Genomic DNA, 16,313 nt, shown 5'->3' with positions numbered 1-16,313 from the left:
TCATAAATAACTGCTGTCTTATACCAGAACCCTCTTAGATTTAAGCAGTATCACAGACATGGTTTTTAAGTTGTTAGATAGATGAATATGTAAGTATATGGGGTTTATATTTTAGTTGGTAAAATAAATAAAAACTGAAATGTACATAAAATAATAAAAATGTGATAACTAATTTTCCAGTACTCACCTTTTGGGTTGTTACTTTGGTGCCAAAAAGAGACTTACCTGCAGAAACACTGCCATTTCTGGCTCATCCATAAACTGAATTCCTGACTCAACCAACTTTGAGACGTTCTCCAAATGATCAGAATACTTCTTGATCAGAGCACGGACGTGTTCCAGTTTCTCCCCTTGGGTTCGGGTAATGACTTGGGTCATTTCATTCTTCCTCTCCTCCAAAATGCCGTACAGGTAATCAAACTTCTCACAAAGCTCCTGTTTCTGTTTTCTGCAACATTCCTATTAGTTGGGTTAGCTAGTGTTAGAAACTATTTAAAAGAAAGTCAGTTTGGAGAAATCACCTAGTCATCTTGGGAAAGAAAAACATTTACTTATGTAGGATATTTTTTTCTTTTCCCTGAAGTTGTCCATTTAGGTATGGACACCCACTATGTTGGTGCTTTGGAAATTCCATTTTTAACAAATTTTATATTTAGACTATCTAAAAATCAATTAAATTGGCTACATGAATCAATGGTTTTCCAATCTTCTGTTCTTTATAAATGAAGAATTTCATAGAAATAAAGAATGATTTTCTTTTATATTATATTTGGGTTACATAGGTTATAGGTTATATTTTGCTTTGGAGTGTGTGTGCAAGGAAAATGCTATGATACTTCCTGGTTTGTACCTTCAAGTCTCTTTCTGCTCCACCTATACCAATATTGTCCTAGTTTCAGTACTCCTATATAGATTTTGTAGCTTCCCAAGGGCCTCTGCAGCCAGGATTCCCTCCTCCCAGCCAACTCACACGCTGCAACCAAGTTAATTTTCTCAGAGTACAGTTCTAATCATGTTTTTTTTTTTTCTTTCCTTTCTTTCTTTTTGATACAGAGTCTAGCTCTGTCGCCCAGGCTGGAGTGCAGTGGTGCGATCTCGACTCATTGCAACCTCCACTTCCCAGGTTCAGGCAATTCTCCTGCCTCAGTCTTCTGAGTAGCTAGGATTACAGGCACCTGCCACCATGCCCAACTGATATTTGAATTTTTAGTAGAGATGGGGTTTCACCACGTTGGCCAGGCTGGTCTTGAACTCCTGACCAAAAGTGATCTGCCCACCTAGCCTCCCAAAGTGCTGGGATTACAGGCGTGAGCCACCATGCCTGGCCTTAATCATGCTTTTTGCTATGATGACTCCCCTTTACACAAAGAATAACATTTAAACTTCATAACTAGCTTTCAAGACCCCTCCATGATCCGGTTCCAATTTCTCTCATAACTTTCTACTATCCTCTATTGTATACCCTGAATTCCAGCAAAAATAAACCACTCACTTTCTTTGTCCATGCTTTCCCCTCTGCCTGCAATGTTCTTCCCCAAGTCACCACTGCAAACTCTAAGCAATTCAAAGACATTGTTGGACTACCACTTCTTCCATAAAGTGTCCCTTGATGTTTATGGCTGAATGCAACCTTTTAACTTTCTGAAATCTCATAATAGTTACCATTGATAGCATATATCTATATCTACCAGATCCTTATTTATCCAATACTGTCTAAGAATGGGAAATACTGCATCCGGTCTATGCTCTTGGAGAGAAAGGCTCTGTTGGAAGTCTGGCTTGCACGTTTGTGTTGTGTGACTGAAGTATCTCCAGTACCATCCAGATCCCTTTACTCCGGGCCCATCTTTAAATCATAATTAATTATCCAGTTCACATAGTCATTGGGCTTTTGGTTTTTCAATCCCTGGTAAGCTTGGTGTGCATGTATGCCAGTCTCCTTGGACTTGACTGTCTCTGGGTCCAGGATCTTTCTAGCTGAGAGCAGGTTGTGAGCCATAATGATCTAACCTAGCTCTCCTACACAGTGAGAGCTTCTTGGGAATCCAGCAAATTTATTTCTGACATCTCTGACCATTCTGTAGCCTTTATTACATATTCTTTCATTTTGGTAAACACTGAAGTCTTTTGTGTCATGTATTGCTTTCTTCCTTTACGTGAATTTCTTAAATATCTAAACTATATTTTTCTTGAGGGTAGAATCTGGGTCTGCCTAGGACACACAGCACCTTGGATAGTAACTGTTCAGAAAATATCTGTTGAATAGATTTTGTGGGGGTTTTTTGTTTGTTTGTTTGTTTGTTTGTTTTTGAGATGGAGTCACGCTCTGTCGCCCAGGCTGGAGTGCAATGGTGGGATCTTGGCTCACCGCAACCTCCGCCTCCCAGGTTCAAGTGATTCTCCTGCCTCAGCCTCCTGAGTAGCTGGGATTACAGGCACATACCAACTTGCCTGGCTAATTTTTGTATTTTTAGTGGAGATGGGGTTTCACCATGTTGGTCAAGCTGGTCTCAAACTCCTGACCTCATGATCCACCAGCCTCGGCCTCCCACAGTGCTGGGATTTCAGGCATAAGCCACCACACCCGGCGGAATCGATTTTTTTTAATGTGTTTCATTTCCTCTCAATTTCTCTACTATTCTCAGTGTGGAGTTGGGGAGAATGACTTAAACCAAATTGTTGATTATGAAGATACTCTGCAAATGTGCAAGAAATATATCCTTCACTCCATGGCCTTTCTTGGAGCACAGTCAATTCTCATCACAGTTCCTAACCAAATTATAATGCATGGAGATCCAGTGGTGCCAACCATTTTAATAGTAAATGACTTACCACTGGCATCCACCCATGCATTCATGGATTTAACAAACAATGCATGTCATTTGTGTCATGTATCATGCAAGACTCTGGGGATCCAAAAAAGAGTTAAACATCATTCCTATTCTCAAGGAGCTCACAGTTCACTAAGAAAGACTATAGACCAATAATGTAATTTGATATGTTAGGCTGAATAATGTAAATATTTTAGAGATCTATACCAGGTGTTTTAGAAGCATTTATGGAATCTTTGTCCAACCCTTTGTGTAGATGGAAGACCTTTTAGGGGAGCCAGAAATGTTGACTCAGGAGGAGTTTCTCAGAGGAGTTAGTGCTTGAGCTTGACCTTAAGGAGGAGTAGGAGTAAAGGAGGTTCGGGAGGGGACGAAAATGCTTGAAGTCCTGGCAGTTGTCAAAGTAATGGAACAACGGTCCATGCTGCATGTCAAGATGTGGAAATTGCCTGGCTTGACAAATTTCCATCCATTTCCAGCCCTTTAGCTTGACAGTTGGACGGTTCAACCAGGCCTAGAAACTGAAACCTATTAGTAGTTTTCCAATCAAACTCTCTTTCACTGTATTATCTTTTGTCCCAACCTTCAGGCAACCACGTGCCCACTGTATACATGAAATAAGCCTCTCCGATATTTAGAAGTTTTACTGTGAACACATAATGGTTTCCAGCTTGTTTCTCCCAAATGAGTTGTGCACTTGAAATATGTATAACATAATGAATATTATATTAAGATGTAATACAGGCAGAAGGTCTTTGATTCACAAAAGTTTTCTCCTGTGTGATTTAATATGTGAGAACATTCAAGTTTATGGCAGCCAAGTCATTTATAATGAGACAGATGTGAAGTCATGTGTAATCTAGTGTACTCTCTCAAGTCAAATAAAAATTAAATCATTTATTTTGATCATATAATTTTTTGCCAGTTTAAAGTTTTTTGCAGGAACATGGATGGAGCTGAAGGTCATTTCCCTATGTGAAATAACTCAGAAACAGAAAATCAAATACTGCATGTTCTCACTTATAAGTGGGGACTAAACAGTGGGTACATATGAGTGTATAGAGGGAAATAACAGACACTGGTGACTCCTAAAGCAGGGAGGATGACGGGAGGTAAGGGCTGAAAAAGTACCTATTGAGTACAGTGTTCACTAATTGAGTGATTGGTACAATGGAAACCTAAACCCCACCACTACGATATATCCATGCAACAAACCTGCACATACCACCTGAATCTATAAAGATTTAAAAAAATTAAAAAATAAGTTATGTTATTAAATGAACTCACATTTAATACTGCTATAGCTTGTTCAGCTGACATTTCTATCATTATGTAATGCCTCTCTTTATTGCTGGTAATTTCTTTGCTCTGATATTACTTTATCTGATATTAAATTACTCAGCTATCTTTTGAAAAAAAAAGGAATATCTAATTTCATTCCTATATTTCTTCCAATTCCAAGCATTATTTTATTTCTATTCTGTTTTTAAATAACTTATATTGAATGTTGGTACAATTATTATCATTTGTTTATACTTTATAGTGCAGGAAATACTACCCCATATGCGTTCTATGCTTCAATTAAAATTATTATATCATTAAATACTTTGTAAAGTGCTTATAATATTACCTGGGATATATTGGTACTGGATCAGTGTCTATTAAATTTAGGTCCAAATTCCTTAATCTGAATTATGCAGTTGTGGAATTTTGAAGCTGCATGGAATATTAGAAGTAACCTGCTCCAAACCAATCATGTCACTCATGTGGAAACTGAAACCCAGCAGAGATGTCACTTTCTCAAGGCCATCCAATTATTTATTATTGGTGCCTGGCCTAGAGTCAAGGTCTTTGAACTCCTGGGTCATTGATCTACTCTTACCACACCCAGCTGGGCCCATATTTTAAGTAACTTAAAAAAATTATATGAAGTGCTTGTAAATGAAATATATGCCTTTTAACAAATTTACTGGCTGGACACAGTGGCTCATGCCTGTAATCCTAGCACTTTGGGAGGCCAAGGCAGGCAGATTGCCTGAGCTAGGGAGTTCAAGACCAGCCTGGGCAATACAGTGAAACCCCATCCCTACTAAAATACAAGAAATTAGCTGGGTGTGGTGGTACGTGTCTGTTCCAGTTACTTGGGGGGCTGAGGCAGGAGAATCTCTTGAACCTGGGAGGTGGAGGCTGCAGTGAGCTGAGATCGTGCCATTGCGCTCCAGCTTGGGCGACTGAGTGAGACTCCACCTCCAAAAAAAAAAAAAAAACAAAAAAACAAAAAAAGCAAATTCACAATGCTTAAGGTAGGTTAAAGGCAAGGCATCTTAAATTGTTTCAGAATTATATTCACTAGTTCTTTCTTTCAACAAAATTCACCAGCTACTCACTTTGTACCTGGTATTGTATGATCTAATAACCTACCATAATTTTTCAATGTTGTGGAGAATAATAAAGAAAACAATGGATCATAAATGATAAATATAAAATTATATTTTCTAATTCCTAATGGAAAAAACATTTTTCTCTTGTTTAATTAGCTTTTAATATAATTCTATGCATAAAAGGGTAAGAGTTAGATAAATCTGTTTCTGAAACGGCAAAAATACATGCCTCTTCCTTGGAATTATGAAATTGGAACTTACAGACTTTGAGAAATTAACTCAAAATGTTCAGGTTAACCTAACGTCATATTCAAATGTGAAATACTCCATGAAATGAAGTCTTCTATTTTTTCACACTCTTTGAGGTAGAACCCACACACGAGAGACTAACTTAGGTGCCCCCTAACATCAAAGTGCTGTGAAAGTCAGGGAACAATAAACACCTCAGGTTATCAGTTTGCCCTCTAAGCTGATGAGGGAACAGATATGTGCCATGAAAAAAAAAATGTTCTCAGAGGCCACCTAGCTACTGACAGTAATGACTGTGAATTTCAGTACCTGCTGTGCCTTTGTTAATGTGAATCTGCAATACTTTCAGCAGTAACTTTCTAGCAGCCTGAAAAATGGAATAGGAAAAAATGTGGACTTTTGCATTGTGAAAACGTCTGCAGACAGCACACTTTAAAGGATTGCTGTTACCTACAAAAGCATGATAGCAACCATATTTGTCTCTTCTCCACAAACACTTCCTCATTTCCAAGAAGGCTCCTTGCTTTTAGCATGCTTCTTTCATTTACTTGAGTAAAAAGGTATGCATCTTTAAGACCAATTCGGAACCATATACCTCCCCTCTTCTCTGGACAGTAATTCAATCAAAATATATAATTTTTGAGCTTTTGAGTTTGTCTTTTCAAATAGTCTCCATTTTCTCCCTTTTGATGTCTGTGGTTCCTACATCCTCCGTGTGTGTGCACCTGTGTAAGTGTGCTTAGCAAGTGAAGTATAACTCCGCCATAAATGCAGTAGGTATTGGCCTCCAGGCATACTCTGATGCAAAGCCTCTGGCTGCTGCACAGCCTTCCTCCTGGGTCTGCTGGGACAGTTATATTTCTTGGCTTCTTGGGGGAATGAAATTAAAGTTGCCTATAATATTTTAACGAAAATAAAATTCATCCCATTTCTAGGGAGAACGCAGTGTGGATGCAATATACCAAAAGGGGATGATTTTACAAAGTGAAGATGATCTTTCCCATATTGAAATGGTAAGATGATGATGGGTGGGATATTTGTTCCTAACCAATGCCAACATTTCTGGATGTAAAGAAAAAAAATCAAATGGTCATTGGGTTGTTTCCTTAGAAGTGAGTAGGTAGCATTTAACATTGATCTAAATCCATTGTTTAACTGTTGACATCATGGAAATGTTAAAATTGGCAGACTCCAATTTCTAGTCACCTTTATATTTTAGTAGTAATAAGAAAAACAAAACATGCAACTGCAAAGAGAACCTTTCATGGAAAAAAAAATTCAACAATAGATGACCTTACATTAAAAGAGAAGATAGCCTTCCAAGCATAGCACCATCATACCACTGTTTTAAATGGCTAGATTTTTATTGGTTTGCTTTTCTCTCAGGTAATTATCACTCTCTAAAATGATCTTGTTATTCATTTGATTATTGCCTAACTCCTCTGTTAGAATAAAAACTGCCTGTGAACAGGACCTTTTATGTTTAGCTCATCACCAGTTCCCAGCATTATGTGTACAGAAATATGGCACGCATGCACACTTGAGAAATATAGATTGAGAAAAAGAAAGAAAGAAAGAAAGAAAGAAAGAAAGAAAGAAAGAAAGAAAGAAAGAAAGAAAGAAAGAAAGAAAGATGACTTGCATCTAGAAACATTCAGCCCTCATGCAAAAGCTTCAATTTTGTTCTGTTCCAAAGAAATAGGTATTTAAGTGGATATTCCAAGCTTCTGCTTCATTCAATGTTAAAAAAAAAAAAAAGACCAAAAAACAAAAAATCCAGTAAAATATGACTATGCAACCTTTGGGAAACCATTGAACCTCAGGACAGTCATTAGGATGTTTGTATTTCTACAGTGAAAGATTGAATTGTATAATTGCTAAGGTCCCTTCTCACTCTACAGCTCCAAGACTCTCTAATTTCAAGTAAATGTGAAGACATTTAAGACAGTCACTAGGCTATGACGTGCCTCCCTCTGTTCCTGGCAAGTCTTGTGTCATTGACAGCATTAGGACATACATTACAAGTCCTAGCCCTGAAAGCTCAGCACTAGCTTGTGCATGTGTCATGGCCACAATAGGAAAAATCCTAAGGCAACAACGACCACTGCTCTTACCATGTAAGGAATACAGCTCTGTGACCAAAATAGAGCTGAAGATAAGCTCTTAGCCCCACCACTTGTCACTGAGCAACTGGCTTGATTAGGCCCATTTGTATCTCCACCACATTCCTCCAACATTCATCGAGACATACTTGTTCAGAGCTATACCTTCATTTGAAATAAGGAACTTCAAAATTCCCTTCATTAAGCAAACAGGATTTCCTCCCACTAACCCTCCAAAAAAGAAAAAGAAAAGCAGCCTGTAGATTAATAATACTGAAAAAAGAACTATACTAAAGTAAGAAGTTCCTTTCAAGAAAATCAAATCCAGCCTTTCATTTATAAAGCTCCAGTTACAAGCACTTGGAGAAGTCCCATGAGTACAGACTAGGATGTCCCTAGAAAGAGGACAGATAAACTAGAGAGACACCATCTTCTGGGCACCCAGACTGGGATTCGGCTCTCCATCAGCCAGCCCCTTTTTGTAGTGCTCAGCAAACAACTCCATTCAGTGGCTTGGGTCTCGGGTCTTCCAAACTCAGGCTCTTTTCTACTACTTCATGTTGCCACTCCATGTTCAAAGGATAATTATGCCATAATTTGAGGGATTTCTAACACTTAATCTTGGGGTTCTTGGCATTTGGGTTTTTCTGGGCTAGGCCAGATCATTTAGAACCTTCTTGAGTAGACATGATGAGGGCTGAGGGCCAGGTGGGCCTGTACTGAGTGGAGCCCCATGGTTCAGCGAAAGCCACTTGTCAGGCTGAGCAGATGTTTATCTCACTCTGGTCTGCTGTGGGTAGTCACCACGTTTCCCAGAAGAGGCTCAGTCTCCCTTGGTTGCCAGTATTTCCTGTTGCCACAAAGCCTCTTCGATAAAGAACGGAAGTCATGTCTAGCTCCATTCATTCTCAACATGTCCCTCTAGAGGAAGTTGCTCAGTCCTGCCATCACAGTCAACTAGGACCTGACCGTCTTCTGACACCATTTAAAACATGCTCCAGAATCGTTAGAGGTTCCAGTTGGGTCACATCATCAGAATAAGTGTATGCTTTCCAAGCTGACTCTGAGGCTGTTAGGTGACATTTACCAAGCCCCTGGCATGTGCCTCTTATTTCAACTTCATCATCATGACAATGCTGTGAAGAAGATATTATCATTCCCACTGTAACGCTGAGGAAACCGAGGGGCAGGAAGCTTAAGTAACGTGCCTAATGTCATGTAATTAAGCAACAGAGCTAAAACTCAAACTCTGAACTCTGTTCTTTTAAACATATGCTATATTGACTTTACAATTCTGGCAAGCTATTTACACAATTTTAATTACATTCATATTTCATATTTGTAAAGGCATGGACAATGTCTCAGAGATGAGAAAAGGTCATTTGGGGTAAAATCACTGCTTTGGAAACACAATGAATTTGTTCTCACTGCACAATCATTGGAGGGTTTTATTCAAGTTGTCCTTTTTCAGAGATTGAAAATGCTCAATATCAAATATTTATTATTCAACTTGGAACAATTTTCCCTAGACAGGCCATACAAAACAGGGATGTTTCTAGGCCTGCCAGCCTGCCTTTGGGAGGGTTAGTATTAACAGTCTGTGCCCTTAAGCATCCAGTGACATAGGATAAGTGCCACTGGTAAAGTTTACAAGAGGTAGATTATGTTCTCTAGGGATGAGGAGTGAAAGTCAAGCATGTTTCCCTGGAAGTGGAGAGCTCCCCACGGACATTTCCACTGCCTGTAGGCAGCCCCCCATCCAGTTCCTTCCTGTCCAGAACATCTCCAGGCCTAGAAAGGCAAGTGAAACTTCAGATCATGCTGGGCTCATAGAACAGCCCAGAAGCCCTCCATCAACCTGCAGTCCAGAGTTCAGGGACCGTCTTAGGCCAAGCCACTCTCAAGAAGCAGAGGTAAAAAGACTCATGGCTCCTTCACTCACTGTCAGCCCACAGCACGGAAGGAAAATGCCACTCCCCCTTTCAGACCGCCCTTTTGCAACTATAGTCATTCTCAAATCCTTCTTCATTATCACTGTAAATTCATGTTAACTGCAGACATTATTCTTAAATGATAACAAGGAGTCCACAATGTAATTTACTCTAAGCTCAGCATTGCTCCAGGGCGGGTCCTGGGACAGGTGCCTCACCAGGCCAGTCCTATGTGATATTACATGATTAGGACAAAATTAGACATGTGCAAGGAAAGCACTGCCACCAAAGGGCTCTGGGGCAGGTGTCAGGGCCCAGGGCAGGGAGAGGCTGTGTAATTATGGAAGGATAATACCCACCCCAGGGACTACTTCATTTCCATCCCTAAGGAGATCTTCACCAATCAGAAAAGAGAATTCTTTAACAACGCCCCCCCCCCCCGCCCCCGGCCAGGAACTACTCATAGCTTCTCAGAAAATGTTTCTGGGCAGGTGGTGAGCAAAGCCAGAAAGGGAAATGAACTCCGGGCAGAAGAGGAGACACAAGAGCTCTATGGCCCTGACCCCGGTAAAGAATCCACCCGGCTCTCAAGCTAGGACCATTTCACTGCAAGCCGAGGACCTGGTTTGCTCCATGTTGTCCTGCCTTGCAGGCTGGCAAGAAGCTGAGCCTCTGGGCTTTGCCCACTGATATGGAACCGGCTCTGGGAGATCACCCCAGTGATGACAGATGCACAGGGTGGCCATCTGGAACCGTCCCTGTCCTCAGGGACACTTCAAATGAAGGCTAATGTGTCAAGTGGGAATCATAAAGTAGGAGACCTCCATGGGGCTTTGAGACAATCTCTACATCTCCAGATGAGCCACCTTAACTGATCTGAAAGAACTATGCTCATGTGAGTCATATTCACTCATTCTTTATTTTGCTGATTATTAAAAATGTCAGACTCACTTTATAAAAATGTGAATACAGGAATATAAAAGGGAGGCACTGAAAATCACCTGCAGTCCCACTATTCACAGGCCTTAAGCTTTTGATGTTTTTCATTCCTGATTTCTCCACATGAATGTATAGAAGGTTATATGTAAATATCCACAGTCACGTGTTGCTTAACTATGGGGTATGTTCTGAGAAGTGCATCCTTAGGCAGTTACATTGTGTGAGCATCACAAAATGTACTTACACAAACCTACATGGCAGAGCCTACTGCCCACTTAGGTTGTATGTCACGATCTATTGCTCCTAGGCCACAAACCTGTACAGCATGTTATAGTACTGAATACCACAGGCAAATGTAATACATGGTATTTGTGCATCTAAGCATATCTAAATATATAAAGGTACAGTAAAAATATGATAAAATATGATATTATAATCTTACGAGACCTCCATCATATATGCAGTTCATCACTGACCAAAATATTACACGGTGCATGACTGTACTTTCTATACTGTTATATATGAATATACATTCTAAACAACAAATAAGACTGTATACTTGCTATGTTTTTTCATCTTACAAAAACAGGTATGAAATAAATGAAAGAAATGAAATAAACAGATAAAAAGATGGACTTTTAAGACTCCTGACAATTTGCAGCCTCATCGTGAAGTCCTGCAGAGAGTGATTACATACCCTCCCCTAGCCACCTGTGAAAATGCTTATTAGAAAAGTGTGTCATGTTCAATGAATGGTATTGCCAATAAGAATGGGGGTAATGATCCTGCCCTTCCCTGCCAGGCATTCTTCCTGACATCTGCACTAATCCCTATTGCTGATTTAACTTCAAACCTGTTCCTTCTAGTCATTTCGGTGAATAAAAACAGCACTTCCTACCGCACCCTTGACTGGCTTCTATGAAGAAAATCGGTTGTCAAATCTCTACAGCCCACTCGGTGTCCTCTGATGCTGGCTAAATGGAGCCCCAATCATTTGCATTTGCTCAAGAATCAAATTGCTCAAGGCCCAGATGGACCCCTCCAGGGCTCTTCTCCTGTGCATTCTCCAGCTTCTCCATCCCAGACACAAAGCCTGTTCCTTCCAACAGACATCTCCAATAAAGCCTTGAGATCACCTTGCTCACCCACAAGCAACATGCCCCTATTTATAAACTCAAGACTCAGGTTGGTACTACCTGGAGTGCTGATTCACGGTGTTACAACTGAATAGTATTTTGCCTTTATTGTAAATAAGTGCAAAGAAAAAAGTTTGTACTGTCTGTTTCCGAATCTCTTTTGGCTCTTCACCAAGAGAAAACTTTCCTCCTATAAATGGATCCCAGACTGATCATGGATCTTTTCAGGAATATGAGTGTGGAGAAGAAACAAAATTGATTTTAATAATGTGCAAATTTAAAATGAGATAAGTATAGCTAATGTTCTAAAGCCCTCATTTAGAAAATGACCTTTAGCTTTCAATAGAATTTGCCTTTCCCATGATAAAATAATAAGAATAGTATTTATTGGACACTCACCACACGCCAGGCACTGTGCTAAGCATTTTGCTTCTGCTTATTTAATTATTCATAGTAACTCTATAAGGTAGGTACCATGATTGCCCCATTTTTACAGAGGAGAAAACTGAGGAACTGAATCTCCTTGTAGCAACACAAATGGATCTTAAAAACATAATGCTGGTGGCTCATGCCTGTGATCCCAGCACTTTGGGAGGCCAAGGCGGGCAGATCAGGAGGTCAGGAGTTTGAGACCAGCCTGGCCAACAGAATGAAACCCCGCCTCTACTAAAAATACAAAAAATTAGCTGGGCATGGTGGTGGGAGCCTGTAATCCCAGCTACTCAGGAGGCTGAGGCAGAAAAATCGTTTGAACCTGGGAGGCAGAGGTAGCAGTGAGCCGAGATCACGTTACTGCACTCCAGCCTGGGTGACAGTGTGAGACTCCATCCCAAAAAACAAACAAAAACTCCAAAAATGTAAGGCTTGGTTTTTTAAAAAGTAAGAAGCAGAATGAAAAATCCCACACGATACCATTTATAAAATTAAAAGACATGCATATAACACAATACATATTTTATAAGAATACAAACAGAACATCAAACATGTTAGAGTGGTGATCTATGGGGAGGAGAACAAGAGTGGGAAATGAGGATAATGGGGAATAAATAGATAACAAGAGAGGCTTGGCACCCAGCAATGAGAACTATATGCCATGAACTGAACAGCATCATTCCTCCACCCTCTGCACAGAGGTCCAACTACACAAACAATGACCCCAAAGCTTAGAGCAGGGAGATTGTAATGGACTGCTCCGGGTTACAGAGCCAGGGCCTGGACTTGAACCCAGATATCTTGCACCTGCCCCAGAGCAACATGGCTATAACTAGTCAGTGAATTTTCAATTCCTGAAAAGATATCTGCCACATAGCTAACTCTCTTTAGGCTTCCACACTTTAAAGGCCTCCAGTAATGACATACTTTATATTTGATCTTGAGGGACAAGTCGATTTGCTCTACTTACTATACGGCAAGCACATATATAAGCTAAACAACCAGCCACTCATCTATTCATTCAGAAAGCCTTTTTTTTTTTTTTTTTTTTTTTGAGTGTTGATTATGTGCCAGGCATTGGGCCAGCCAGAGGGCAAGTGGTGATGAATGAGCCTGAACTCTGGCCTCCATGAGCTCACAGCCCCCGAGCCATTCTCTAACTACAGCTAGGCAGATTTTTCTCCTCCTGACAACCACTTCGCAGTATTGCTGTGAGAGCGGAGAAGTGCAGCTCAGACCTGCCTATGACTGTCTAAAGCACCAACGAGCATTTCCTAAGACAGTTTGGATTTCCACCAAGAAAGTTTGCTCTAATAGCAACAACACCGATTTCCACGATGGGGGATTTATTTTTCTTGTAGCTAATCTTTCAAAAGGAAGAAAGAACAACACATGCAACAATAGCCCTAGTAATTGTGGCAACATCTGCCTCAGTGACTCATGTGGTAATGTCTCTTTTTGTGCAGGAGGTGAATATTTCAGAGACATATCAGGAAGGAGGCCATTCTAGAAGCAAAGGATGAAAGGTCAGAACAGGGATGTCTAGTGTGGCACTGAGGAAGCCACGAACCCCCGGGTATTGCAGGCTTGGTGGAGACCCTGTGAGAGTCACCTGACTCACCTCGATGGTTTTGCAGGTGTCTTCCAGCTGGCTGATCACTCCCTGGACTCGATCGTTGCTGCCCACGAGGATGGCGATGCCATCGCTGAGCTCAGACTAATGAAGAGAAAACATGAACCCCATATCTTAGGGATTTCCTAGTCACCCCAACTGTGAACTAGTCATAATATTGTCTTTACAGGTTCTTAATTTAGGATACATGCAATCCCTAAGGACTAACAGGGAGGCCTGTGGACCTCCTGATATTGCAAGCCAACTTTTGTGTATGACGACATTTGTGCAGGGAGAGGTTTCACAGTTTTCATCACATTCTTAATATTGAGAGCAACATGTTCAAGCTAAAGAATTGTAAGTATTGCTTATAAATGACATGAAGACAAATATGCGACTTCAGGGACCCAAATGGAATTATTTACCTAGTGGAACTAAGGGTCAATTTTACTTGGGAAATGTGTATAGTAAATACTCATTTATTCAACATACACTTATTATGGGCATAAGAATGTAGTGCATACAGACACAAACACACATTAGACTAAGTCATTACAAGCTTCACACTGAAACAAAGAACTGGTTCTAGGAGAGAAATGTCAACTTTGAAATTCCTTTGCTCTTTTGACTTAGGAAGAGATTCTACTGTTCCTATTTACCCGCTTCCCAAGGCTGGCTGATGGAGCCACTGGGAACACTGGATGGGCACTTGGGAGACACATGTATTTGGTCCAGCTCTACCCCCAACTTCTCTGTGATGTTGGGCAAAACATATATTCAATTTCTGCCTAATTTTCTCACATTTAGAAGGAGAAGATTGGACCAGAACAGTGATTATAAAATATTTTAAAGTTGCAGAACTTTCTTCAAATGAAAGCTAATATGGAGGTGAAGCTACTTTGGCCAAACTGGAGCAAGGGTGAGGGTCCCACCAGTCTGTCCTTCTGTCCATCTCACATGAGTCTATGGGCTCTGAAGGAAGGACTGTGAAACAGCTACCATCCAGTTCTATCATGCTATGACTTTGGGGGAGGTGGGCAGAACAGAAGGGGAAATAAATCGTAACTGGATTGAAAAATAAACAAATGTTGTGGATAATTTGCAAAATCCAGCTTTAGCACTTAGTGGCCACTAGTTGTAGTTGGAGTTGCCCAAGAGTTTTACTTCCAAATTTGATTCCAGTGCTGATCTTCACAGTAAAACACTGATCAAATGTGGAACTGATGATTCTAAATGAAAGAAACTGAGAGGTGGAACTGCTCAAATTCTCAGTGCCTGGAGTGGCTGCACCTATTGGAGTACCCAACTCCGCTTTTATCTGCACCAGATGGATAAATACTGACCTGCTCATGCATGAAACCAGGTTGGCAGGTTGGTAAAGTGTAGAGGGGGCTATGGCTGAGGCCCTGGGGTCAAGGTTATGCACCACACTCAGAGGGGTCTTTAGGCAACTGGCCCCCGTGACAGGAGGGCCAGCATAAGTCTGTGTTTTAAAGCTGTTCTGTAACTGTATGTCATTAGTGTAACCCTCCCTCACTAAAAGTGCGAGAGAAAAGGCATTGAGGAGGACCAAAGAAACCTTTCATGGGTGGATGAAGAAAAGTATTCTGTGAGTAGGGTAAAAAGCTGTCCTTTTCTTATCTGTAGTCTAAACTTCACATAAACTTGAGCAGTTTGAGCTTTTGTTGGGTCCCCTAACATTGCTCATCTTCAGCAACCTCCAAAGGGCACAAAAGCAGGGATCCTGCCCTTCTGTGCCCCTTCCTGAACCTGGGCACCCCTGCCCTGTCTCGCCTTTCCCCCCACCGTCCAGGGAATTTGGTGTGTGCCTCGTGCACAACTGTGCACACATCTTCCTGCAGACCTTGTGTGCCCCCAGTGTCCCTTGGCCCTGTGTGGCTTGGGTTTCCTCCTCCACCAGAGGAGGCCACTCACACTGGCCCCAGCAAGGCCCTGAGGTGTGAGGATGGGAAGGGGGTGCAGGAGGGAGGGAGCAGCTCTGTTACCTTCTGTCTCTGGAACACATGAGTGAGGGGAGCCACCTGGCAGTCCTTGTGTGCACCAAACACCTTGCACAGAGAGCAGGTGGGCACTTGGCAGTTCAGACAGTAGATGTTGATGCGCTCCTCTTCATGCTCCTCACACATGGGCTGGTCGGACTTCTTTTCTGGCCTGGGAGGAGGTAGGCAGATAAATATCCATCAGCTCTCACTGGGCCAGAGCAGAGACTGTTGCTCTGCCTTGCAAATTCCTTCTCGTCCCTGTATGCCCAGCAACTCTATTCCAGAAGGCCCCCAGGGGCCCTTTTACGTGCTCAGAGTTCACCAAATTCAGCTTCCCTGAAGGTGTAGCTGGGGAGTGCTGGCAAATCTCTAACAACTTGCTTGGGGTAGGGACAGAGACGTGGAGACCCTGATTTGTACCCTTTGCCCATTTCCGTGGTGTATTTCCACATGGCCGATTTTAAGTTATTTAAGGTTTAAGAATCTGCTAGTGAAATTCCTGAAAGTTTGAACATCGGACCCTGGTGAGCCGTCAGGAATGTGGTCCAGCACTGTGTCCACATGCTCACAAGTTTCTCAAGGGACACTTTCCCATTATGGACCAAGAACAGGAAGTTGTTGATGAACTAAAAGTCAAGTTTGCACAAGTTTTGGGAGGCGCTAGATCACACCCCTCCAGCCTCTGGCCCCAGGAAAC

The 16,313-nt window shown here is 41.4% G+C and overlaps 1 protein-coding gene across 4 annotated transcripts in view; it reads right to left on the bottom strand.

Moving 5' to 3' along the window:
• TRIM55 (tripartite motif containing 55) overlaps positions 1–16,313 on the bottom strand; it is a 48,913-nt gene that overhangs the window by 25,249 nt on the left and 7,351 nt on the right. For 3 of the 4 annotated variants that reach the window (XM_025395108.1, XM_025395107.1, XM_025395109.1), the window contains exons 3-5: positions 15,620–15,785; positions 13,623–13,718; positions 226–459 (exon numbers count right to left, since the gene is read on the bottom strand). In XM_025395108.1, coding sequence (XP_025250893.1) covers positions 226–459; positions 13,623–13,718; positions 15,620–15,785 — 496 coding nt within the window. The remainder of the gene's footprint in view (positions 1–225; positions 460–13,622; positions 13,719–15,619; positions 15,786–16,313) is intronic. The other variant, XM_025395110.1, reaches the window with a different exon arrangement.

Source organism: Theropithecus gelada, chromosome 8 (assembly GCF_003255815.1).
Source record: "Theropithecus gelada isolate Dixy chromosome 8, Tgel_1.0, whole genome shotgun sequence".
Classification (NCBI taxonomy): Eukaryota; Metazoa; Chordata; class Mammalia; order Primates; family Cercopithecidae; genus Theropithecus; species Theropithecus gelada.
Note: the sequence above shows the minus strand (reverse complement) of the source record. Positions and strands in the feature narration are given on the sequence as shown.